The sequence below is a fragment of the Mobula birostris genome, chromosome 7 (assembly GCF_030028105.1).
Source record: "Mobula birostris isolate sMobBir1 chromosome 7, sMobBir1.hap1, whole genome shotgun sequence".
Taxonomy (NCBI): domain Eukaryota; kingdom Metazoa; phylum Chordata; class Chondrichthyes; order Myliobatiformes; family Myliobatidae; genus Mobula; species Mobula birostris.
The window spans coordinates 7,157,292-7,184,666 of NC_092376.1; the positions used below are offsets into that span (position 1 = coordinate 7,157,292).

The 27,375-nt window shown below is 45.0% G+C and overlaps 1 protein-coding gene across 1 annotated transcript in view; it reads right to left on the reverse strand.

Annotated features, from left to right (window-relative positions):
• LOC140200653 (2-acylglycerol O-acyltransferase 2-A-like) overlaps window positions 1-27,375 on the reverse strand; it is a 61,708-nt gene that overhangs the window by 16,186 nt on the left and 18,147 nt on the right. Inside the window, exon 2 of the mRNA XM_072264222.1 lies at window positions 21,110-21,288. Coding sequence (XP_072120323.1) covers window positions 21,110-21,288 — 179 coding nt within the window. The remainder of the gene's footprint in view (window positions 1-21,109; window positions 21,289-27,375) is intronic.

The window sequence follows — 27,375 nt, forward strand, 5'->3', positions numbered from 1 at the left end:
TGATGTTTGGGCTGAACAACAACTGAACCTCTTCACCATGTCTGTGTGCTTTTATGCATTAATTTGCTGCCACATGAAGAAGAACGTGGTAACCTGGACTATTGTCCAGGAGCACTTACATCCAGGGTGATGACATGTTTGGAGATGTTGGTGATGAAATATTTTAAATTCTGCCTGTGAAGTGACTTGGATCTGCTCCAATTTGCCTACCAGATCCACAGAAGATGCTATTTCATTGGCTCTTCTCTCTGCCCTGAAACAACCGGACAGCAAAGATGCACACCTTAGAATGCTCTTGATCAACTTATAGCTCAGCATTCAATACCATTGTCCCTTCAAAACAAATCAATAAGCTCCAAGATCTTGGCCTCAATACCCCCTTGTGCAATTGGATCCTCGATTTCCTCACCTGCAGAATCCATTAAGTTTGAATTGGCAACAACATCTTCTCCACAATCTTCATCAGCACAGATGCACCACAGGGCTGTGAGCTCAGCCCCCTGCTCTACTCATTTTACACTAATGACTGTGAGGTTAAGCACAGCTCCAATGCCATATTCAAGTCTGCTGATGAGACCACCATCACTGGCCAAATCAAAGGTGGTGACGGACCGGCATATAGGAGGGAGATTGAAACTCTGGCTGAGAGGAGCCACAACAATAATTTCTTACTCAATGCCAGCAAGACAAAAGAGCTGACTTTAGCAGGAGGAATCCTGAGATCCATGAGCCAGTCCTCATCAGGGAAACGGAGATGGAGAGGGTGAACAACTTTAAACTCCTCGGTGTTATCATATCTGAGGTTGTATACCGCGCCCAGCTTGTACATGCCATTACGAAGAAAGCACGGCAGCACCTCTACTTCTTTAGGAGTTTGTGAAGATTCAGCATGACATCTAAAACTTTGACAAAAATTTATACGTGTGTGGCGGAGAGTATATTGACTGGCTGCATCACAGCCTGGTATGGAAACACTAAAGGCTTTGAACAGAAAATCGTACAAGTAATGGATACGGTCCAGTCCTTCATGGGTAAAGCCCTCCCTACCAGAGAGAACATCTGCACAGGGTGCAGTTGCTGAAAATGGCATCCATCATCAGGGACCCCCACCACACAGGCCATGTTTTCCTCTCAGTGCTGCCATCAAGAAGGAGGTACAGAAGCCTCAGGACTCACACCACCACATTCAGGAACAGTCATCACCCCTCAAGCATCAGGCCCTTGAGCCAGAGGGGATAATTTCACTCAGTTTCATGTACCCCATCACTGAACCGTTTCCACTACCAATGGACTCACCTTCAAGGACCCTTCATCTTATTGCTTATTTATTTATTATTATTATTATTATTTATTTCTATTTGTATTTGCACAGTTTGTTGTCTTTTGCACCCAGGTTGTCTGCCCTTTTGGCGATGTCTTTCATCAATCCTGTTATGGTACCTGGATTTATTGAGTATGCCTGCAAGAGATATATGTTGACATATATGTACTTTGATAATAAATTTACCTTTAAGTTGGAAGTTTGAACTTTGAATGTGATTGGCTGATCAGATATTTGCATTAGTAAGCATATCTCATGTGATTTGTTGTTTTTTGGCAGCAGTACAGTGCAATATATAAAAATACCCTAACTTATATTGCTGTGTACATACATCTATTGATGCTTCTGGCCACATCTTCAGTGATGTTCCTGGAATCATCGGATGTTTCGGGTCTTTCAACATCATACAACCTCCTGCAGGTGACCCAGCCGGGGCTGATCACACCCCAGCTTGTGTCCAGATGGCTACTTATGACTCCATGGCTCCCCTCTTTTGAGCCACAGCCATCTTCAGGCCCTCTCTGCCGCATCGGTGGTACTGCGGATGGCTCTCCTCTTCCTCTATCTCCCTCGATGCCCAAAATGCTGAAGGCTCTAACTAAAGAATGGGCTACGAATCCCCTACAACCAACCTCCATATTAATAAATATATAAAAACTAAATTAGTGTGAGAAGAGAGGAAAAACACTAGTAAGGTAGTGTTCATGAGTTCATTATCCATTCAGAAATCTGATGGCAGTGGGGAAGAAGCTGTTCCTGAATCATTGATTGCTTGAATTTAATTCAAGGATGGGACAAAACAAAGGGATGTTAGTGTAATCATTGAGTTAATTAAAAGGCGTCTTTTCTCTCATTCACCATCTAGACAACATCCGAAAATCATTCTTAACCGGAATGCAACCCGTCATGCCGACGATTCTAGTGTTTGACATTGGGAAATGTTTTGAGAAAAAAAAGATTATGTTGTGACCTTGCATGTGTATGCTAAACGTTGAGCCAGAGCTTACAAGAGCACAAATTATACATTAACAGATTAATTGCACAGCTCCACAAGATGTGTGGCAGTTAGTAGAGCTGCTGTTTCTCAGGCCCCAGTACCACTGGTTCAGTCCCGAACTTGGGAGCTGCCTACGTGCAGAATCTAAACACTCTCCCTCTGACTGCGTGTGTTTTATCCCGGTGCTCTGGTTTATAAAACACTGAACAGTACAGTCTGTGATGTACTGAAAACTACCTGTCGATCTATCTAATGCTTCCCTTCCTCTTAAATATATCTGCCTCTACTGCCACCCCAGCATCGTGTTCCACGCACCACCATTCCGCGTTAAAACACCTGATTCTTTCCATGACTTACAACTCTAAGGCCGACATAGAGCATAAGTTTGAAAGAATGCAAAGAAAATTTGCAAGGATACTGCCAGGACTTGAGAATGTAAGTTATAAGGAATGGCTGAATATTACAGCACAGTACAGAACATCCCGCCAGTGATGTTGTGTCAACCTTTTAAACTACGCTAAGATCAATCTGACCCTTCCCTCCCACATAGCCTTCCAAATTCCTACCATCCATGTGCCAATTTACGAGTTTAGTAAAGAGTATTTTTGTTGACCATTGGTTACTTGGTCATTCTTTGTGTATTTAATTGATTCTATTGTGTTTCTATGATTTACTGTGAATGCCCACAAGAAAATGAATCTTAGAGTTGTAAATGGTGACACTGATAATAAATTTACTCTGATCTTAAATGCTTCTAAAACGTCTCTAATATATCTGTGTAAGGGGTTTCTTTTTTTTGTTACTGCGTATGTGCGTATGTTAATTGAAATGGCTTCTTTGTTATGTTAAGTGCTGAGAGAGTCTCTAGCTAGCACTTTGCTTGGGTTATAACAGATAACAGAGTAAATGAGCCAATGGGTGTCCATGTTATTCTTTCTGGGGGTGATAGGGTGTCTCATATGACTGGGAACGATGGGCTTTTAGCGGGGAGTCGGACGAGAGACCGTGAGGACGACGGACGTGCGGGGAAAGCTCAGGTTGATCACTCCACGTGGTCCCGAGCCGCGAGTCGACGGGGTCAGGGTGGTCCCGAAGAGGCCCCCGAGCTCCAACTTGTGCACGAAGAAATTGAACTTTGATAAGTCTGGCGCCTTTTCCATTCCTTTTTTGTATTGAACTTATATTAATCTCATAGACTTAGTAATATCTATAAAGTGTAATTGGTAAAATGTACATTGTGTGCTGGCTGATGATTGATGTTTGAAGCTGAATCAAGTGGCATTTGTACAGCAACCAACGTAACCGGGAGTCAAGGTGGGCAGCGGACAGGGTTTCCCCGAGATAAATATCAGCCAATATAGCTGAGCATTACATCTGTCTCTACCATCACCCCTGGCAGCACGTTCCACACATCTATCATTCTTTGTGTAAAACTACTACTGGCAAATCCCCTATACTTTCCTCCCAATTATCTTAAAATTATGCCCCCTCACATAAGTCATTCTGCCCTGGAAAAAGTTATTCTGAGACTGAAAGTGTTAAGCACCAAGGATGAAGCGTTTAAAAGATCAAAGGTTATTGCAGACACGGTGAGTGGGAGGTGGGTGGAGGGGTGGGGGATCTAGAAGCGTGCAGGAGACCGAGGGGTGACTCAGAATCAGATTTAATGTCACTGGCATATGTCGTGAAATGTGTTGTTTTGCAGCAGCAGTACTTTGCAATACATAATAATAACAACTAAATTATAGTAAGTAAAAGAGAAGGAGGGGTGAAATAGTGAGGTAGTGTTCACAGGTTCAATGTCCATTCAGAAATCTGATGGCAGAGGGGAAGAAGCTGTTCCTGAGTGTTGAGTGAGTGTCTTCAGGCTCCTGTACCTCCTCCCTGATGGTAGCATGTCCTGGGTGATGGGGTCCTTAAAGTCGGATGCCAGCTTTTTGAAACATTGCCTTTTGAAGTTGTCCTTGATGCTGGGGAGGCTGGTGCCCAGGATGGGGCTGGCTGAGTTTACAGCTTTGTGCAGATTTTTGTGATCCTGTGCAGTGGCCCCTCCACATCAGACAGTGATTTTTATGGACGTGCATAAAATCACAGAGGGAGGACTGATCTAGTAGAGAATATGTGTTGCTGGGATTCTATCCTGCATCCAGGCACGAGGGGCAACTTACAGTTAACACACCAACCCGCACGTCTTGGGCTGAGGAAGGCAGCCAAAGCACCCAGGATCAGAGTGAGGATTTGCAAAATTTGGAACTGAGGCACACTTACATGTGTAGAAGATATAAGTTCTGAGTAGACCTTTTGCCTTTTAGACAGTCAGAGAGTTAGGAAGGTACAGGAGCATCAGGACTAGGATTGCTAAACTGGGTAACATCTTCTTCCCTCAGGCTGTGAGATTAATGAATACCCTGTCACCATCGAGATCTCATCACTCAGATAGCGTGCTGTTTACCGTTTGCCTGTGCTGCACAATACATGCATTTTGAAATATATTTTATTAACTTATGTATGGTAATACTCTGTTTTCTGCTCTGTGTGTGATATCTGTTTCGTGTGTGCAGTGTGGTCTGGAGGAATGTTGTTTCGTTTGGTTGTACATATACACAGTCAGATGACAATAACCTTAAACTTGAACTACACTTGCATTATACAGCCATATAGTATGGACTGCTGCAGACCGGTTCCTGAAGGTTGTTACAGCCATGGGTGGTAGTGGAGGCAAGCTCCCAGTACCTATTAAATGCTCCCAATGGTGCGTGTCTCAAAATACCTCTGACAATCAGCTCCAGCTCCTGGCCTTCATACGTGGCTTAGCTACTAAGCCTGGTGGAACTGTTCCCACTGGCAAGAGAAGGAGCAAAGTCAGGTCACTGATGCCTTAAAACCAGTCACGTCAGGCAGATGGGGCGCATCAGCAGTGGTTGGCAGCTCATCTCATCATGGCTCCGTCTGTCTAAGTTGATAATGGATGCGACTGTTCCGGGGCGCAGACCTGGGCGATGAATATGGAGATCCTGGGCTGCCCAGACATCAAGATCCCCCTCTCGGCCTTGCAGATGTTGTCCAAGGGAATGCGAAGCAGTACATTTGGCATCAGCTTGGCTGCAGGAGCTGCCGGGAGGTGACGTGATACCTCCTCCAACCGCGTTAGGGGCTCCGCTCCGGATTTGTGTGGGGTTTACTCCTCAGCCTTCTCTTCTCCCGAAGATACCCACAAGGCAGTGGGATCCATAACCCTGGATAGGGGCCCATACTGAGTACAGTCAGCCGGAGCCAGCTGAGCCCGGGACTCGTGTAAGGGAGGGTTGTCACGCCCTGTAGTAGTGACATATGGAGCCACTACCCACTACCTGCATCCAGGAGAAGGAAAACTCTGATCCCAAACCTTGCAGCTATACCTTCTCACTGGGAAAGGCTTTGGGAGTAAACCCTGAGGGAGAAATCTGGAGATGGAGTTCCTATGACAATCCTACGTTGAGTTCAACACTGGCTGGCAACTTCTGCAATGCTGCTGGTGCCAAACTGTATCAGCCTGTACCATACCTTTGGGTTCATCAGATGCGTGGAGAGGGGGAGCTTGCTACATGGGCGACAGCTTGCTCTCCATATCGTACTGCCCAGGCCAGCGTGTCTGGACAGCTGGGATGCAACACCCATGGTCGAGCCCTCCTTCCCTCACTCACAGTATGGACACAGTGAATCCATGCCAACCACAGTGCCTGCCGAGCTGGTTCCAATCTCCTGTAACTTATGGAAAATCAGCTTCTACCCTGTTGTCATAAGATCACTGAATTGCTCCCCAGTATGATAAGATAGACTTTATTTTGTCCTTGCAATTTAGCTCACTATGACCTTGCACCCTACTGCCTGACTGCACTGCACTTTCTCTGTAACTGTTAGACTTTATTCTGCATTCTGTTATTGTTTTCCCTTGTACGACGGCAATGTACGATGTGATGAGATTCTCTGTGTGGATGGCATGAAAAGAAATCATTGTACATTAGAACAGCTGGCAATAATGAACCAATTTGTTGGTAATCTCCCTCCTGGCACTTATCCCTGCGGGTGGCATAAGTACTATACCTGCCCATTCACCTCCTCCCTCACCTGCCCGAGCAGTCCTTCCAGGTGAGGCAACAGTTCACCAGCGATCCTGCTGGGGCTGTCTGTTGTGTCCAGTGCTCCCAATATGGCCTTCTCTACACTGGTGAGACCCGTCATAAATTGGGCGACTGCATTGTCGAGCACTATCCACCAAAGGCGGACCTTCCCAGTGGCTAAATATTTTAATTCCCATTCGCATTCCTGTTCTGACATGTCGGTCCATGGCCTCCTCATGTACCGAGATGAGGCCTCCCTCAGCGTGGAGAAGCAACATCTTATATTCCATCTGGGTAGCCTCTAACCCGACAAATGAACATTGAATTCTCCTCCCATTAAAAAAAATCCTTCCCCCTCTCTTCTTCTTCTAATCCCCATTCTGGCCTCTTACCTCTTCTCACCTGCCTATCACCTCCCCCATGGTCCCCTCCTCCTTCCCTTTTTCCTCTCGACCTCTCCCCTCTCTTATCAGATTCCCTCCTCTCCAGCCCTTTACCTTTCCTACCTACCTGGCTTCACCTATCACCTTCTAGCCTGTCCTCTTTCCCCTCTCGCCCTCTTTATTCTGGCATCTTCCCCCTTCCTTTCCAGCCCTGAAGAAGGGCCCAACATGTCGACTGTTTATTCATTTCCACAGATGCTGCCTGACCTGCTGAGTTCCTCAAGCATTTTGTGTGTATTGCTCTGAATTTCCAGCATCTGCAGAATCTCTCGTGTTTCTAATTTATACGAAGACTATATCAGGTAGGAACAGTAATGTCTGTCATCAAGTTCAAAGTAAATTTATTATCACAGCACATATATGTCACCATATACAACACTGAGATTCACACTCTTGTGGACATATTCAATAAATCTACAGAATAATAAATATAATTGAATCAGTGGACGACCACACCAACCTGGGCATTTAATCAGTGTGCAAAAGGCAACAAACTGCACAAATACAAAAAGAAATAAATAATAAATAAGCAATAAATATCAAGAGCATGAGATGAAGAGTCCTTGAAAGTGAGTCCATAGGTTATGGGAACAGTTCAGTGATGAGACAAGGGAAGTTGAGTGAAGTTACCCCCTTTGGTTCATAAGCCTGATGATTGAGGGGTTAAACTGTTCCTGAGCCCGGTGGTGTGAGTCCTGAGGCTCCTGTACCTCCTACCTGAAGGCAGCAGTGAGAAGAGAGCATGTACTGAATGTTGGATGTCCCTGATGATGGATTCTGCTTTCCTGTGACTACAGTACAGTACAGGCTCTTTCGCTCATAACATTGTGCCAACCTTTTAAATTACTCCGAGATCAATCTAACCCTTCCCTCCCACATAGTTCTCCGTTTTTCCATCATCTATGTCCCTGTCTCAAATGGCCCTGATGTATTTGCATGGTACATGAAGAGCATGCGGCCTGGGTGGATGAGGTCAACTTTATGTCAATCCTTTAGCTGTGTATTCACCATTCTTGACCAGATATCTTTGCACATTTTGTGGCAGCACAATAATGCGGTGGTTAGAGTAACACTATTACGGTCCCGACGATCCAGATATCCGCTACTCTCTGTGTAAAGAAACTTACTCCTCAGAACTCTATCTCATATGACCTTGCACCTTATTGTCTGCCTGCACTGTCCTTGCTCTGTAACTGTAACACTTTATTCTGCATTCTGTTATTGTTTTAACTTGTCCTACCTCAATGCACCGTATAATGATCTGATCTGTATGAACCGTCTGCAAGACAAGCTTCTCACTGTACACGTGACAATAATAGACTAATTTACCAATTGATTAGGTGAGAGTTTTTATTTGATTATTAATCCTTTATAGATATATACAGCTTCTCATTGCTTTAACAACCCGATACGGTGTATTTAACATAGTTAAGCATCTTCACAGGGGTTGTGGAACTGTCAATAATTCCTATAACGATCCTTTAAATACACCATATTGGTTTGTTAATGCAAGGAACATTCTAATGCTTAAAGAAAAGAAGTACATTTGATATTTCTCCTGATAAAACTAGGGCAAATTTCTAAACAGCTATGCATGAAAACGGAAACAAATACAGCATTTTTAAAAGCAGCACAATCGCTCTATTCATAGAGTCTCAGATGGGAATAGTAGTGAAATGGATGATCTCCTCCACCCACCCCACATACAGACAGTAAATCTAGACATAGCCTTCTCTAGAAAGGTTGTTATTAAATCAGAAAGAGTGCAGAAAACACTTAGAGCTATAGAGTCATAGAGCACCACAGAAGCAAACCCTTTCACCCATCTCGTCCAACCTGAACTATTAATCTGCCTTGTGCCATCGATCTGCACCTGGACCACACCCCTCCCAATCATGTACCTATCCAAGTCTCTCTTAAATGTTGAAACTGAACCCCCATCTATCACTTCCACTTCCAGCTCATTCCACACACTCACCAGTTCCCCCTAAGGTTTTGCTTCAATACCAACTTTCTTCCTTAACCTATGACCTCTAGTTCTAGTCTCACCCAGCCTTGAATTTACCCTATCTATACCTCTCATAATTTTGTATACCTCTGTCAAATCTCCTCTCATTCTCCTACTCTTCAGGGAATAAATTTGTAAACTATTTACCCTTTTCCAAAACCACCCCCCCCCCCATTGCAGGAGGGGCACAGTGTAGGGCATGTATGTAGAATGAGCTGTCAGGGGAAGTGGTTAAAGTAAATACAATAACATTTAAAAGAGAGTTGGACATATACAGGGATTGAGGCCCTACGTAGATTGGGGGATCACTTTGTCAAGTACCTTTCTTCTGTCTGCAACAGGCAGGATTTCCCAGTGGCCACCCGTTTTAATTCCACTCCCATTCCCATTACGACATGTCGGTTTACTGCCTCTTCTGCCACAAAGAGGCCACTCTCAGGTTGGAGGAGCAACACTTCTGTTTACATCTGGGCAGCACGAACAACGATTCTCCCCCCCCCCCGTTCTCTCTTCTTCCATCCTACTCTGGTTCCCCTCTTACCTCTTCTCTTCTCCTCACCTGCCCATCACCTCCCTCTCTCCACTCTCCTCTCCTATCAGATTCCTTCTTCTTCAGTCTTTTCCACCTATCAGCTCCCAGCTTCTCACTTCATCCCCACCCCCCTCACCTGGTCTCACCTATCACCTGCCAGCTTGTACTCCCTCCCATCCCCACTTTATTATTCTGGCTTCTCACTTCCTTTCCAGTCTTGATGAAGGGTGTCGACCTGAAACATTGACTCTTTATTCCTCTCCATAGATGCTGCCTGACCTGCTGAGATCCCCCAACATTTGAAGACCATAGTTATTGGAGCAGAATGAGTCCATTCAGCCCATAGAATCTGCTCCACCATTCCAACATGGCCGATTTATTAACCCTCTCAACCCCATTCTCCAGCAAGCTTTGAACCCCGACTAATGAAGAACCTATCAACCTCCACTTTAAACATATCCAATGACTCGGCCACCTTTATTCCTCAGATTCACCGCCCTCTGGCTAAAGATGTTCTTCCTCCTCTCTGTTCTGAAGGAATGTCTCTCTATTCTGAAATACTTTTGGTTGGTCCCAAAGCCAAAAGACACGAATTTGCTGATAAACTTGGGAACTTGGCTCCCCTTGTAAAGTCAGAAGAAACAAGAGTAGCGTCGGGGTTAGCGTGACGCTATTACAGTTTGGGCCGATCCAAAGTTTGGAGTTCAATTCCGGCACTGTATGTGAGGAGTTTGTACGTTCTCCCCATGAACCACATGGGTTTCCTCCCCGTGCTCTGGTTTCCTCCCACAGTCCAAAGAAAGACCGGTTAGTGGGTTAATTGTTCAGTGTCAATTGTCCTGTGATCAGGCTGGGGTTCAGTAGGTGGGTTGCTGGGCAGTGTGGCTCATTGGATGTTAGATTGAGGGGTGACTTAATAGAGGCAGATAAGGTCATGAGTGGTGTAGACAGGGTGAAAGCAAATTGTCTTTTTCACAGGGAGGACCGCTAACAACAAAAGGGCAAAGGTTTAAGATCAGAGGTGAGAGATTTAGATTCAGATTGAGATTTATTTATCACATGTAAATAGTGATAGTGACAGTTGTATATGTACAGACACTCCTGTGTCTAGTGTCACTTTCTGGCCATACAATCAACCTATCTTATGTATTTATTAAGATATTTATGTATTTATGTTTATATTTATTGTGGTCTCAAGCTTTGGTATCTTCTGCCTGATGGGAGGGAGGAGGAGAGAGAGGAAGGGGTCCTCGATTATGCCGGCTGCTCTCCTGGGGCAGCAGGAAGTGTATTCAGAGTGAATAGAAGGTAGACCAGCCTGTGTGGTGGTCAGAGTTGTGTTCACAACTCCCTGCAGCTGCCAAACCAAGATGTGATGCATCCTGATAGGATAGTTTCTATGACACAGGAGATGCTGGATATAAGAGCAAGACACACAAAACGCTGGAAGAGCTCAACTTTAGTTCCTACAATGGGTAGTCAAAACTCTCTCGCACATCACTAGCACCAGCCTACCCACCACCAGGCACGTCAAAACAGAAAGGTGCTGCAAAAAGGCCAGGAACATCATGAAGGATCCCACCCACCCTGCTCACGGACTGTTTGTCCCACTCCCATCAGGGAGGGGGCTACGTAGCATCCATGCCAGGACCACCAGACTCAAAAACTGTTACTTTCCCCAAGCAGTAAGGCTGATTAGCACCTCCACCTACTAACCCACCTCTCCACACTCCCAACTTTATCGTTTCCTGTCAGAGTCTCCTTTTGTCCAGACACCCCTATGCCTAGCATCATTTTATGGACATATAATCGATCTACGTACGTATATAAGCTATCTTATGTATTTATGTTTATTGTGTTTTTCATGATTGTGTTCTTTATCTTATTGTGTTTTATTTTGTGCTATTTTGGATCTGGAGTAGCAATTATTTTGTTCTCCTTTACACTTGTGTCCTGGAAATGACATTAAATAATCTTGAATCATGAAGGTACATTGCAACATACACAAAATGCATTGTTCATTTGTGAGCAGCTTCTTCAGCACAAAGCGTGGTGAGTATTTGAAATCAGCTGCCAGAAATAGTGACACACAAACAATGCTGGAAGGACTCAGTAACTATAAAAATGAACGAATGTTCGACGTTTCAGGCCAAGACCCTTCTTCAGGACTGGAAAGGAAGGGGAAGATGCCAGAATAAAAAGGTGGGGTGGGGAGGGGAAGGAGGATAACAATAGACAATAGGTGCAGAAGTAGACCATTCGGCCCTTCGAGCCTGCACCGCCATTCTGAGATCATGGCTGATCATCTACTATCAATACCCGGTTCCTGCCTTGTCCCCATAACCCTATCCATAAGATACCTATCTAGCTCCTTCTTGAAAGCATCCAGAGAATTGGCCTCCACTGCCTTCTGAGGCAGCGTGTTCCACACCTCCACAACTCTCTGGGAGAAGAAGTTCCTCCTCATCTTTGTCCTAAATGACCTACCCCTTATTCTTAAACTATGCCCTCTGGTACTGGACTCTCCCAGCATCTGGAACATATTTCCTGCCTCTATCTTGTCCAATCCCTCAATAATCTTATATGTCTCAATCAGATCCCCCCTCAATCTCCTTAATTCCAGCGTGTACAAGCCCAGTCTCTCTAACCTCTCTGCGTAAGACAGTCCGGACATCCCAGGAATTAACCTAGTGAACCTACGCTGCACCTCCTCCACAGCCAGGATGACCTTGCTTAACCCTGGAGACCAAAATTGCACACAATACTCCAGGTGTGGTCTCACCAGGGCCCTGTACAAATGCAAGAGGATTTCCTTGCTCTTGTACTCAATTCCCTTTGTAATAAAGGTCAACATTCCATTAGCCTTCTTCACTGCCTGCTGCACTTGCTCATTCACCTTCAGAGACTTTTGAACAAGTACTCCTAGATCTCTTTGTATTTCTCCCTTACCTAACTCCACACCATTCAGATAATAATCTGCCTTCCTGTTCTTGCTCCCAAAGTGAATAACCTCAGACTTATTCACGTTAAACGCCATCTGCCAAGTTTCTACCCACTCACCCAGCCTATCCAAGTCACCTTGAATTCTCCTAACATCCTCATCACATGTCACACTGCCACCCAGCTTAGTATCATCAGCAATCTTGCTGATGTTATTCACAATGCCTTCCTCTAAATCATTGACGTAAATCGTAAACAGCTGTGGTCCCAATACCGAGCTCTGTGGCACCCCACTAGTCACCACCTGCCATTCTGAGAAACACCCATTCACTGCTACCCTTTGCTTTCTATCTGCCAACCAGTTTTCTATCCATGTCAATATCCTCCCCCCAATGCCATGAGCTCTGATTTTACCCACCAATCTCCTATGTGGTACCTTATCAAATGCCTTCTGAAAGTCAAGGTACACCACATCCACTGGATCTCCCGCATTTATCTTCCTGGTTACATCCTCGAAAAACTCCAATAGATTAGTCAAGCATGAATCGCCCTTGGTAAATCCATGCTGGCTCGGCCCAATCCTATCACTGCTATCAAGATATGCCGCTATTTCATCTTTAATAATGGACTCTAGCATCTTCCCCACTACTGATGTTAGGCTAACAGGGCGATAGTTCTCTCCCTCCTTTCTTAAAAAGTGGGATAACATTAGCCATTCGCCAATCCTCAGGAACTGATCCTGAATCTAAGGAACATTGGAAAATGTTAACTAGAAAGTGACAGGTGAAGCCAGGTGGGTGGGAAAGGTAAAGGGCTAGAGAGGAAGGAATCTGACAGGAGAGGAGAGTGGACCATAGTTAAAAGGGAAGGAGGGGACCTGAGGGGGGTAACAGGCAGGTGAGAAGAGCTAATCCCTGACCCTCACTAATTTCTATTGGTGTACCCTAGAAAGCATCCGATCTGGATATATACATTCAGTTACCTACAAGCCATTAGACTTTTAAATTCACATATCTATACATTGCAACGGAGTCATAATGCAAAGATTTTTACTCCCTTACATTGTGGGATGGATGTAAGATTTAAATAAATTCTAATTCTAATTCTAAAATTCTAAAGTGGCCACTGAGTGTCTGTTCATGGGTCTCTTGCTCCTGTAGCCCGTCCACTTCAAGGTTTGATGTGTTGTGCATTCAGAGATTCTCTCCTGCACGCCATTGTTGTAATGTGTGGTACTTAGCCACTGGTCACCTTCCTGTCAGTTTTAACCAGTCTGGCCATCCTCCTCTGACCTCTCTCATGGACAAGGTGTTTTCACCAACAGAGCTACTGCTCACTGGCTGTTTTATTTTTCGCACAATTCTCTAAACTCTAGAGACCAGTGTGCAGGAAAATCGCAGGAAGTTGTCAGTTTCTGAGATACTCAAACCACCCCGTCTGGCACCAACAATCATTCCGCAGTCAAAGTCACTTAGATGACATTTCTTTCCCATTCTGATGTTTGGTCTGAACAGCAACTGAACCTTTTGACCTTGTCTGCGTGCCTTTATGCGTTGAGTTGCTGCCATTTGATTGGGATTAGATATCTGCATTATACAAGCAGGTGTACAAGTGAACGTAATGAAGTTGGCTTGGTATGGCGATTGTTCAGGAGAGATCCACAGAATCACACAGTGCAGAAACAGGGCCTTTGATCCAAAAAAGTTCAAAAGTAAATTTATTATCAATGTACGTATACGATATGTCACCGCATACAACCCTGAGATTTATATTCTTGCGGGCATACTCAATAAATCCATAATAAAATCCTGAAAGACAACACCAATAGGACAGACAGCCAGAGTGCAAAAGACAACAAACTGTGCAAATACAAAAAGAAACAATAATAATAATAATTAATAAATAAGCAATAAATATCAAGAATATGAGATGAAGAGTCCTTGAAAGTGAGTCCATAGGTTGTGGAACAGTTCAGTGATGGGGCTAGTGAAACTGAGTGAAGTTGTCCTTCCCCATTCAAGATGGTTGAGGGTAATAACTGTTCCTGAACCTGGTGGTGTGAGTCCTGAGGCTCCTGTACCATCTTCCTGATGGCAGCACTGAGAAGGGAGCATGACCTGTGTGGTGGGAGTCCCCGATGATGGATGCTGCTTTCCTGTGACAATGCACCATGTAGATGTGCTCAATGGTGGGGAGGGCTTCACTCGTGATGAACTGGACCATATCCACCACTTTTTGTAGGAATTTCCATTGAAGAACTTTGGTGTTTCCATACCAGGCTGTGATGCAACCAGTCAGTACACTCTCCACCACACATCTATAAAAGTTGTGGAAGTTTTAGGTGTCATGTAGAATGTGTTGCCCTGCAAGCAGGTCCCATCTGCTCACTTTTGGCTGATCAGCGCTCTCTTACCCATGTACTTACCTAGATGGGCTTTAATTATTGTCAATGTGTTCCCCAGAACCACTATTTCTGGGAGTTCCTCCCAAATATGCACTGCTCCTTGAGTGAAAAGAAACTACTCATGATGATCCCTTTTGCAGAGTTTTCAAAGATTTAGCATGACATCTAAAACTTTGACAAACTTCTATATATGTGTGGTGGAGAGTATATTGCCTGGCTGCATCACAGCCTGGTATGGAAACACCAGTGCCCTTGAATGGAAAATCCTACAAAAAGTAGTGTATATGCCCTGTTCATCACAGGTAAAGCTCTCCCCACCATTGAGCACATCTACATGAAGTGTTTCTGAGGAGGAGGAGAAGAAGATGGTGGCGCGACGCAGTGCGCAGCGGCCACTCCGGTGAACGATATCTGTAATCTGTCAAGTAGGGTGCCGTGCACGATCCTGATTTGATGGAGACAGACGTGAGAGCATGAAGGAACATCTGGAGAAACTTCTGATATGCCTTCTTCTGTGTGATCCAGAATCTCCGGAGGAGAAGGCCCCGAGTCCTCGGCTTTGCTTGTTGCTCGGCGGCTGGGGTGGGGTCGAAGCGCTCGGCAGAGGATGGTGCTCGGGAGGCTGTATTGGAGGGGCTGGTTGGAGGCTTGAAGTTTTCGGATGGACTCAGAGTCGGCTGTGGTCGGGTGCTTCCAATGCCTCGGCAGTTGTCGATGCCTGGAGGTTTATGGCAGGGAGAGTTTCTCCATTTTGCCGCCTGCTATCGGGACTATCAGGAGTCAGTGGGAACTTTGAGACTTTTTTTTTACCATGCCCATGGTCTGCTCTTTATCAAATTAGGGTATTGCTTTGCACTGCTGTAACTATATGTTATAATTATGTGGTCTTGTCAGCGTTAGTCTTTGGTTTGTCCTGTTTTTTTTGTGATATCACTCTGGAGGAATGTTGTATTATTTCTTAATACATGCATTTCTAAATGACAATAAACGAGGACTGAGTGTCCTCATAACCTAATCTAAATCACAGGAAAGCGGTACACATCATCAGGGACTCCCACCACCCAGGTCATGCTCTCTTCTCGCTGCTGCCATTGGGCAGAAGGTACAGGAGCCTCAGGACCCACACCATCAGGTTCTGGGACAGTTATTACCCCTCAGCCATCAGGCTCTTGAATGAGAGGGGATAACTTCACTCTATTTCACTCGCCTCATCATTGAACTGTTCCCACAATCTATGGACTCACTTTCAAGGACTCTTCATCTCATGTTCTCAATATTTATTTGTTTATTATTATTTCCTCATTTTGTACTTACACAGTTTGTTGTCTTCTGCACCCTGGTTCAATGCCCTAGCTGGTGTGGTCTTCCATTGATTCTGTTCTGGTTATTATTTTATAGATTTACTGAGTATGCCCACAATAAAATGAATCTCAGGGTTGTATATGGTGATGTATATGTATTTTGATAACAAATTTACTTTGAACTTTGAAATCTCTCACCTGTGATCTTAAATTTGTTTCTAGCAACCCAGTCTACACACAAAGTGTTTTAACCTTGTCCATGCCCCTCATGACCTTTATCAGGTCACCCCTCAATCTCCTAAATTCCAAAGTTTGAAGTCCTAGTGTATGCAGCCTCTCCTTGTAATTCATAACCTTACGTCTAGAAAATCTTTGCTGCACTCATCTCAGAATTATTTTGAATTTCTTCAACAGTGACGTTTTCTCCAACAATTGGGTGCTATGGTAGTGTAGCGGTTATCACAACACCGTTGCAGCTCAGGGCATCGGAGTTCAGAGTTCAATTCCAACAAGTAGTCTGTACGTCCTCCCCATGGAACGTGTGGGTGTTCTCCAGGGGCCCCGGTCTCCTCCCACAGTCCAAAGGCACACTGGTTTGTATGTTATAAATGCAGGAAATTCTGCAAATGCTGGAAAACCAAAGCAACACACACAAAGTGCTGGAGGGACACAGCAGGTCAGATAGGACCCATAGAACTGACCAAACAGCCGGCGCTTCGGGCCGCAACCCTTCTCCAGTCCTGATGGAGGGTCTTGGCCAAAAACGTCAACTGTTTTGTTCATTTTCATGGATGCGACCTGACTTTCTGAGTTCTTCCAGCATTTTGTGTCTGTTAGTAAGTTAAAGTGTCCTGTGATTAGACAAGGGTTAATCAGTGGGAAGCTTGGCGGTGCGGCTCAGTGGTACTGGAAGGACCCATACCGTGCAGCGTCTCTGAGTAAATAAATTATAGACATCAACATGCGGGTTTTTCCCCCTGAGTGCTACAGTTTCTTCCCATAGTCCAAAGATATGTCGGTTAGAAGAGTAATTGATCACTATAAATTGTCCTGTGATTAGGCTGGGGTTAAGTCAGGGGTTGCTGGGCATTGCGGCCCAGTGCGTCGGACGGGCCTGTTCTGCAGTGTATCTCGATCATCAAGACTGTCACTTCTGGTAGTTACTCCTGGTATGGAGAATGGCATGAACATTTTATTCTCGCACGCAGCATGTCACACCCTCGGTTTGTAAGTGGCTGAATCCTGTGTTCTGAGGGTGTTGTTGTGCTTCGTTTGTTGTCTAACTTTGTTTTCAAACCTTGACCTGGGCAGCCGCGGGGTGGGACCCGCACATCCGCCAAGCAGCTCATCAGTTCATCGCAACCTTTGGACAAACACAAGCTGGGAGCAGAGGGCCCGTTTCTGGAAGTTAAGAAGTGCACCGGGACAGTGACAGCAAACAATACTAACAGGCTGCTGAACCAAAGTGGATAACTTCATTCACCACAACTCTGAACTGATTCCACAACCTCCACACTCTCGTGGAGATCTTGTGAATGCCCTCTCGTTTTCAGTATTTTCATTGCTTTGTTCACACTTGCACATGTGATAAGTAAATCTGAATCTCAATCTAAATCTCCCGCCTCTGATATTAAACCTTTGCCCTCTTCTTCTCAGTATTATTATTCTTTTTTATTGACAGAATTTGTCTTCTTTAGGGCATTGGTCATTTATCAGTCTTTGTATTTGCTAAGTAGTCTAGCAAACCTCCCTGCCAGGATATTGGCCCCTTGGAAGTACAACCCGTCCTTTTTGTACAGGTCACGCCTGCCACAAAAGAGGTCCCAATGATCCAGAAATCTGAATCCCTACCCCCTGCTCCAATCCCTCAGCCACGCATTTATCCTCCACCTCGTTCTATTCCTATACTCACTGTCATGTGGCACAGGCAGTAATCCTGTAAGAAATAAAATGAACGATCTTGAAATTCAGCTACAGGTTGGCAAGTATGATGTTATGGCCATCTCTGAAACTTGGCTAAAGGACGATTGCCATTGGGAGCTGAACATCCAAGGATACACGGTGTATCAGAAGGATAGGTTAGTTGGCAGAGAGGGGGGTGTGGTTCTGTGTATTAGGAATAATATCAAATCATTGAAAAGGGATGACATAGGGTTAGAAGGTGTAGAGTCTCTATGGGTTGAGTTAAGAAATGGCAAGGGTAAAAGGACCCTAATGGCCGTTGTATACAGGCCTCCAAACAGCAGCCGGGATGTGGATTACAAATTACACCAGGAGATAGAAAAGGCAGGTCAGAAAGGCAAAGTCGTGATAATCATTGGGGATTTTAACATGAAAGCGGATTGGGAAAACTAGGCCAGTACTGGACCTCAAGAGAGAGAATTTGTAGAATGTCTAAGGGATGGCTTTTTAGAACAGCTTGTTGTTGATCCCATTAGGGGATCGGCTGTGCTGGATTGGGTGTTGTGTGGTGATCTGGAGGTGATAAGAGAGCTTAAGGTTAAGGAACCCTTAGGGAACAGTGATCACAATATGATCTCAAATCTCAAACTTTGAAATTTGAGAGGGAAAAAATAAAAAACAATGTGTCGGTGTTCAAATATTACACCTTCAGTCCTGTATTCACCATTTTTGATCTTGTCTGACTTTTACGTTGTAACTCATTCTGTTGACTGTAATTTTTCCCAATCATCAGCCTCTTCTTGCAAGGAGTCTCACTACACATTGCCTCTGTTTGTAAACCTACTACCTCATTTTCAGCACTATCCTTTCGGTTCCCATCCCCCAGCCAAATTAGTTGAATCTCGCCCGACCAACTCAAGCCAACCTGCCCGCGAGGATATTGAAACCCTCAGATTCAGGTGTAACCCATCACTTTTGTACAGGTCATAACTTCCCCAGACGAGATCGCAATGCTCCATAAATCTGAACCTCTGCCTCCTGTGCCAGATCCTTAGCCACACATTCACCTGTAAAATCATTCTATTCCTACCCCCACAGGCACGTGGCACAGGCAGCAATCTAGAGATTACTACCCTGGAGATCCTGTTTCTCAGCTTTCTACCTAGCTCCCTAAAATCTCTCTTCAGGACCTCCTCACCTTGTCTACCTTTGTCATCGGTCCCAATATGCACCAAGACTTCTGGCAGCTCAACCTCACCCTTGAGAATTAGAAACCATAGAAACCATAGAAAAACTACAGCACAGAAACAGGCCTTTTGGCCCTTCCTGGCTGTGCCAAACCATTTTCTGCCTAGTCCCACTGACCTGCACACGAACCATATCCCTCCATTCACCTCCCATCCATATATCTGTCCAATTTATTCTTAAATGTTAAAAAAGAACCTGCATTTACCACGTCATCTGGCAGCTCATTCCACCCTCCCACCACTCTCTGTGTGAAGAAGCCCCCCCTAATGTTCTCTTTAAACTTTTCCCCCCTCACCCTTAACCCATGTCCTCTGTTTTTTTTTCTCTCCTTGCCTCAGTGGAAAAAACCTGCTTGCATTCACTCTATCTATACCCACCATAATTTTATATACCTCTATCAAATCTCCCCTCATTCTTCTACTCTCCAGGGAGTAAAGTCCTAACCTATTCAACCTTTCTCTGTAACTGAGTTTCTCAAATCCCGGCAACATCCTTGTAAACCTTCTCTGCACTCTTTCAACCTTATTAATATTCTTCCTGTAATTTGGTGACCAAAACTGAACACAATACTCCAGATCTGGCCTCACCAATACCTTATACAACCTCACCATAACGTTCCAGCTCTTATACTCCATGGACCCGATCCAAGACATCCTTGAACCTGGCACCAGGAAGGCAGCATACCATCCGGATGTCTTTATTGTGCCCACTGAATCTCGCCTCTGTTCCTCTGACCAAGGAGTCTCCTCTTCAGCTCTCTGCTCCTCTGAGCCACAGCACCAGACTCAGTGCCGGAGACCCGGCCACTGTGGTTTCCCTTGGTGGGTCGTCCCCTCAACAGTATCTGAAGTTGAATACTTATTGAGGGGAACAGCCACAGATGTACTCTGCACTGGCTGTGCCTTTCCCTTCCTTCTCCTGACAGTCACCCAGTTGCCTGTCTCCTGCAGTCTAAGGGTGATTATCTCCCTGTGGCTCCTGTCTGTCACCTCCTCATTCTCCCGTATTAAGCAAAGGTCATCGAGCTGCAGCTCCAGTTCCTTAACACATTCTCTCAGGGGCTGCGGCTCAGAAGTGTTTTTCTGGGAGACTGAAGGTTCAAAACACCGCACTGTACTGAACGACTATGCCCTAACAGATGAGGAAAGGACAAATAAGGACAGTGAGAGAGTAACTTACAGGATATTTTACCTCACCCAGGCCTGAAGCTGATGAGCAAAAGCCACTGGCACACTCCAAAAGCTTTGTTTTTCAGTCGCTTAGTCGAGTCCAATTTCTCGTGACCTCATGGACCGTAGGGTCCATAAGAGTTTCATGGCAAGATACAAAAGTAGATTACCAGGCCTTTCTTCTGAAGCAGATACTGCTGCTACCGAGGTTGGGACCCGTAAGACCATAAGTTGAGCAGAAGTAGGCCATTCAGCCCATCGAGTCTGCTCCGCGAGTCTGACCCGGCTGGGTTTGAACTCAGGACTATCTGCCTTGAAGTCTAGTGCTGATGCTGCTACACCACCAGCTGGCCCGCTAAAGGTATACCTCTATCAAAACTCATTCTCCTACGCTCCAGGGAATAAAGTTCTCACCTTTTCAGCCTTTACCCATAACTCAGGTACTCAATTCCTGGTCACATCCTTGTAAATTTTCTCTGCACTCTTTCAATCTCGTTGATATCTTGCTGTGTCCATTGAGTCCTATAGCACTGCAGCACAAAATCATCCTTTCCCACTTGGGCCATGATGAATTTTTATTCTTCCCCAACCCATTGACTTGCACCTAGGCCATACCCCTCCCATCCATGTACCTATCCAAATTTCTCTTCAGATCTCAGTAAAGAAGGAACATAGCAGAAACTCAGCGAACCCGCGAATCACTGCCCCCGCCGCCAGCTGTCCCGCTCTGAGATTGGTACTCACGTGAACAGGAAAGTAGTTGCAAAAGTAGCCCCATAGTCTCAGGCTGCGGAGGTAGTGGAATCTACGACCTCCCTGGTAAGGCGTGTTCCGGTCCCAGAACCACCACGTGGCATACAGTACGGACACGAACCAGAAGCGAGTAAAGAAGAGGGTGACGAAGAGCGCAGCACAGCATTGTGCTGTACAAGGAAACAGGAATCGGAATTAGAGCCATAGAGTCATAGAACACTACAGCACAGAAACGGGCCCTTCAGCCCATCTAGTCAATGGCAAACTATTATTCTGCTTAGTCCTATCGACCCCCTCCCGAACCATAGACCTCCATACTCATCCTGTCCATATACCTATCCAAATTTCTCTTAAGTGCTGAATTCGAAACCACATTCACCACTTTCACTGACAGCTCACACCACCCTCTGATTTGAGAAATCCCCCGTCAGGATATCATTAAATATTTCACTCTTCACCCTTAACCTATGACCTCTAGTTCTAATCTCACCCAACCTCAGTGGAAGAAGCTTGCCTGCATTTACTCTATCTATACCCCTTGTGATTGTGTAAACCTCTATCAAGTCCCCCCTCATTCTCCTACGTTCCAAGAAATAAAGTCCTAACCTATTCAACCTTTCCCTGTAACTCAAATCCTCAACCAGCAGCTTACCCCGCTCATCTTTTAAACTTTCCACTTCTCAGCCTCTGGAGCCATAGAACACTACAGTACAAAACAGGCCCTTCAGCCCATCTAGTCCATGCCAAACTATTATTCTGCTTAGTCCCATTGACCCGCACCTAGACCATAGCTCTCCATACCTCGCTTCCTTATGCTTATCCACACAATGTTTCAGTTGGTACCATAAATCAAAGTATTGACTTCAGGAGTTGGGTTGTTATGTATAAGACACTGGTGAAGCCTAATTTCAGAATCAGAATCGGGTTTAATATTACCGGCATATGTCATGAAATGTGTTCTTTTGCAGCAGAAGAACATTGCAATACATAATATTGAAAAGTCATAAATTACAATAAGAAGGATATATGAAAAAGGAAAATTAAATTAAATAGGTAGGTCAAAAAGAGAGGAAAAATATAAAGATGCCGTGTACATCTGTACACGAGCAGACTCCATGGGCCGAATGGCCTACTTCTGCTCCTATATCATTTGGTCTTATGGTACATACGTTCAATGTCCATTCATAAATCAGATGGCAGAGGGGAAGAAGCTATTCCTGAAATGTTGAGTGTGTGTCTTCAGGCTCCTATACTTCTTGGGTGATAGGGGTCTCTAATGATAGGCAATGCCTTTTTGAGGCATTGCCTTTTGAAAATGTCCTTGATGCTGGGGAGTCTAGTGCCCATGGTGGAGCAGGATGAGTTTACAACTTTCTGCAGCTTTTTCTGATCCTGTGCAGTGGCCCCTCCGTACCAGACAGTCATGCAACCAGTTAGAATGCTCTCCGTGGTACATTTGTAGACATTTGCAAGCAATGTGGGTAGTTTTGGTCACCACCTACAGAAAAGACACCAATCGGATTGAAGGGATATGCAGAGAAAATTTACAAGGATGTTTCCTCCGGCTGCTTTGGTTTTCTCCTAAATCCATGTGATGTCCTGGGTGCTCAAAGTCAAAGTCAAGTTTATTGTCACAAGTGCATTAGAAGTGGATTTGGAATTGGAATTTGGTCACATGTACCAAGATACAGGGAAAAGCTTGCTTTGCACACTCTTCATACAGATCAGATCTCCAAGTTTGCAGATGACACGAAGCTGGGTGGCAGTGTTAGCTGTGAGGAGGATGCTAAGAGGATGCAGGGTGACTTGGATAGGTTGGGTGAGTGGGCAAATTCATGGCAGATGCAATTTAATGTGCATAAATGTGAAGTTATCCACTTTGGTGGCAAAAATAGGAAAACAGATTATTATCTGAATGGTGGCCGATTAGGAAAAAGGGAGGTGCAACGAGACCTGGGTGTCATTATACACCAGTCATTGAAAGTGGGCATGCAGGTACAGCAGGCGGTGAAAAAGGCGAATGGTATGCTGGCATTTATAGCGAGAGGATTTGAGTACAGGAGCAGGGAGGTACTACTGCAGTTGTACAAGGCCTTGGTGAGACCACACCTGGAGTATTGTGTGCAGTTTTGGTCCCCTAATCTGAGGAAAGACATCCTTGCCATAGAGGGAGTACAAAGAAGGTTCACCAGATTGATTCCTGGGATGGCAGGACTTTCATATGAAGAAAGATTGGATGAACTGGGCTTGTACTCGTTGGAATTTAGAAGATTGAGGGGGGATCTGATTGAAACGTATAAGATCCTAAAGGGATTGGACAGGCTAGATGCAGGAAGATTGTTCCCGATGTTGGGGAAGTCCAGAACGAGGGGCCACAGTTTGAGGATAGAGGGGAAGCCTTTTGGGACCGAGATTAGGAAAAACTTCTTCACACAGAGAGTGGTGAATCTGTGGAATTCTCTGCCACAGGAAACAGTTGAGGCCAGTTCATTGGCTATATTTAAGAGGGAGTTAGATATGGCCCTTGTGGCTACGGGGGTCAGGGGGTATGGAGGGAAGGCTGGGGCGGGGTTCTGAGTTGGATGATCAGCCATGATCATAATAAATGGCGGTGCAGGCTCGAAGGGCTGAATGGCCTACTTCTGCACCTATTTTCTATGTATGTTTCTAGATCATTACTCAGTGCATTGAGGTAGAACAAGGCAAAGCAATAACAATGCAGAATAAAGTGTAAAATTCACTACTGAGGTAGTGCAGTGCAGGTAAATGATAAAATGCAAGATCATAACAAGGTAGATTGAAAGGCCAAGAGTCCATCTTATCGTACAAGAGGACCTTTCAAGAGTCTGATAATAGTTGGATAGAAGCTGTCCTTTTTCCTGGTGGTACATGCTTTCAGGCTTTGTATCTTCTGTCTGATGGGGGGGTGGGGTGGGGAGAAGAGAGAATGTCTGAATTTTTGATCTTATCAGACAAAAGGCCCATTCAAAGGCCTGTTAATGGTGGGCAGACTTGGAGTACAGGAAAGAATTGGTATTAGAATTGGTTTATTATTGTCACATGTACCGAGATACAGTGAAAAGCTTGTCTTGCAAACTGTTCCTACAGATCAGATCATTACACAGAGCACTGAGGTAAAACAATAACAGAATGCAGAATAAAGTGTAACAGCTACAGAGAAGGTGCAGTGCAGGCACATAATCAGGTACAAGATCATAACAGTTAGATTGTGAAACCACACACAGATACAATGAAGAGCTTACTGTACTTGCAACACCATCACAGGCACATAGCATCAGATAAACAGTACTGTATTCACTTTGGAAGCATGAATTTGAAAGTGGAATACAGGATTCCTAGCAGTGTGGAGGAACAGAGGGATCTTGGGATCCATGTTCATAAGCCTAAGGTGTGTGGGCTTTCATTAGTCGGGAGATTGAGTTCAAGAACCACGAGGTAATGTTGCAGTGCTATAAAATGCTGGTTAGACCACACTTGGAGTATTGTGTTCAGTTCTGGTTGCCACATTATTGGAAGGATGTGGAAGCTTTCGAGAGGGTGCAGAGGAGATTTACTTGGACGCTGCCTGGAAAGCATGTCTTATGAGGATAGGTTGAGTGAGCTCGGGCTTTTCTCTTTGGAGTGAAGGAGGATGAGAGGTGACTTGATAGAGGTGTACAAGATGATAAGAGGCACAGATCAAGTGGATAGCCAGCATATTTCTCGTAGGAAGAAAATGGTTAACATGAGGGGCATAATTTTAAGTTGATTGGAGGAAAGTATGGGGGAGATGTTAGAGGTTTTTTTTTACACAGAGAAGTTTGGGTGTGTGGTTGTAGAGGCACATACATTAGGGACATATAATGAACTCTTAGATAGGTTGATAGAAAATGGAGGGATATGAGGGAGGGAAGAGTTAGATTGAACGTAAGAGTAGTTTATAAGGTCAGCACATCATCGTGGGGTGAAGGATCTGTGCTGTTCTATGTTCTAAGTTCTAGGCATAAATTATACACAATTCACAATGGGCTGTAGTTGGCAACTGAGCATTTCCCCTAGGTTAAACCGGACTTCCGACCAAGCTTAGCTAAAATTGTTAAAGGACGTACTGTTTAAGTATGTTTGAATGGGCACCACAGTGACATGGCATTTAGCGTGGCATTATTACAGCTCAGGGCGTTGGTGTTCAGGGCTCGATCCTGGCATCCTCTGTGAGAAGTCTGTACATCCTCCCTGTGGAATGTGTGTGTTTTCTCTGGGTGCTCCGATTTCCTCCCACAGTCCAAAAGGGCAAGTTGATTGGTCATTGTAAATTGTCCCATGATTAGGTTAGGGTTAAATTGGGGTTGAGTCTTGCTGGGGCGGTGCAGCTCGGAGGGTCGGAAGGGCTTATTCTGCACTGTATCTCTAAATAAAATTAATCAGATACCCCAAAACTATCAGTTGTAAAATTTAAAAAAAGACAAATTCAGAAAGAAAATTGAAAATAGTTAGAATTAATACACCTTTGAAGAACAGAGCCCATGAAATTTGTTGCTGTTTTGTTGTGTCGTTATTGTTTTGTTTTTTTTTGTTCTGCTGAATGTTTTGGATGTGTCAAGTTGGTGGTGAGACTTGCAGGCTGCCCCCTGCACATCTCTAGATTGCGTTGGTGCTAAAGCGTTCGATGTGTTTCACTGTCTGTTTCGATGTTCAACAGATAGATAAATGGATGTGAAAGAGTTTGCTGCGCCCTCTGCTGGGCTCTGCGTGCAGGTGCACCCTGGCCCCCCAGTGTCAATGCGTACATATATGCCCACTAACACAGAAATATAGATTAAATACAGGAGCAAAAGCAGGCCATTGGGCCCTTTCCAACCTGCTACCTCATTCAATCTGGTCATGGCTGACGCTCTATCTCAATACCATATTCCTCACGCTCTCCCAAGACTTAATGGCTTCTGTCTTTAGAGATATGTCCCCATTGTGAGAGGTGGAAACGAGTAAGGCCGGCCAACAGGGATCTGGTGAAGCTGTATAGACCAATCTCCCGTACAGTGGTTACAATAGATTACAGAAACATTGGTGAACTCCAACCATACCATCGACTTTGGATGATGGAGACAGGAGGGCATCGATGGCCTCCCCAGACGGCGGGAGGAGAGAGAGCAGCGCACCGCACGTGCGCAGCCCTCCGGTGAAAAATGATGTCATATCCTTTAAATAGGGGCCGTGGACAATTCTGATTTGATGGAGACGGACGTGAAAGCACAGAGGAACATCTGGAAAAATTTCTGAATCCCTCGTTGGCTGCTGTTGTTACTGCGCGGTCGGGAATCTTCCGGAGCGAAGGCCTCAAAATCCCCGCCTTTGCCTGCTGTTGGCGACCGAGATGGAGGTCGAATCGTTCGGATAGAGATGGCGCTTGGTACTCGGTGTCGGAGAGCTGATCAGAGCTCGAAGTTTTCGGATGACTCAGAGTCAGACCGTGGTTGGGTATGGCAGGGAGAGTTTTTCTTCCTTCTCCCGTCTGCGTGAGATGTGGGACATTTGAGAGACTTTGAACTTTTACTGTGCTCATGGACTTCTTCATCAAGTTGTGGTATTGTTGTGCTGTTGTAACTATATGTTATAATTATGTGGTTTTGTCAGTTTTTTCAGTCTTGGTCTGTCCTGTGTTTTGTGATATCGCACCGGAGGAAATATTGTATCATTTCTTAATGCATGCATTACTAAATGACAATAAAAGAGGACTACGTGTCTTCATAATCTAATGCTCTACTGGGAGCAAAGGGCCCAAAAGAAGCGCCTTTAGCGATATACTGTATCTACTTTCTTAAATACCCTCAGTGACTTGGCCTCCACTGCAGCTTGTGCTGGACATTTACAGCTTTGCCACCCCCTGAGTGAAGATGTTTCTCCCCCATTTCTTATCCTGTTGATGCCAGTGCCCTCTCCCAAGCCAACACCCCCAGCTTTGAGGCCCTAGTTGTCAATACATGCGCAACTCCAGAGCCCTAAAGGGACAGCCTATTCCGAAATTGGTCACAGGACAAGGTCACTAGGTAGCAGAAGACAGAACATGGAACTTCACCAACAGGAGTGGACAGAATCCACGGAGGGGAGGCTGGTTTCTCAGATGTGCTGAGCTGCATCCGTGGTAGAGTAGTGGTTAGCACAGTGCTTTGTAGTACCAGTGACCCCTGTTCGTTTCCCACCACTGTCTGTAAGAAGTTTGTATGTTCTCCCTGTGAGAGTGTGGGTTTCCTCTGGTTGCT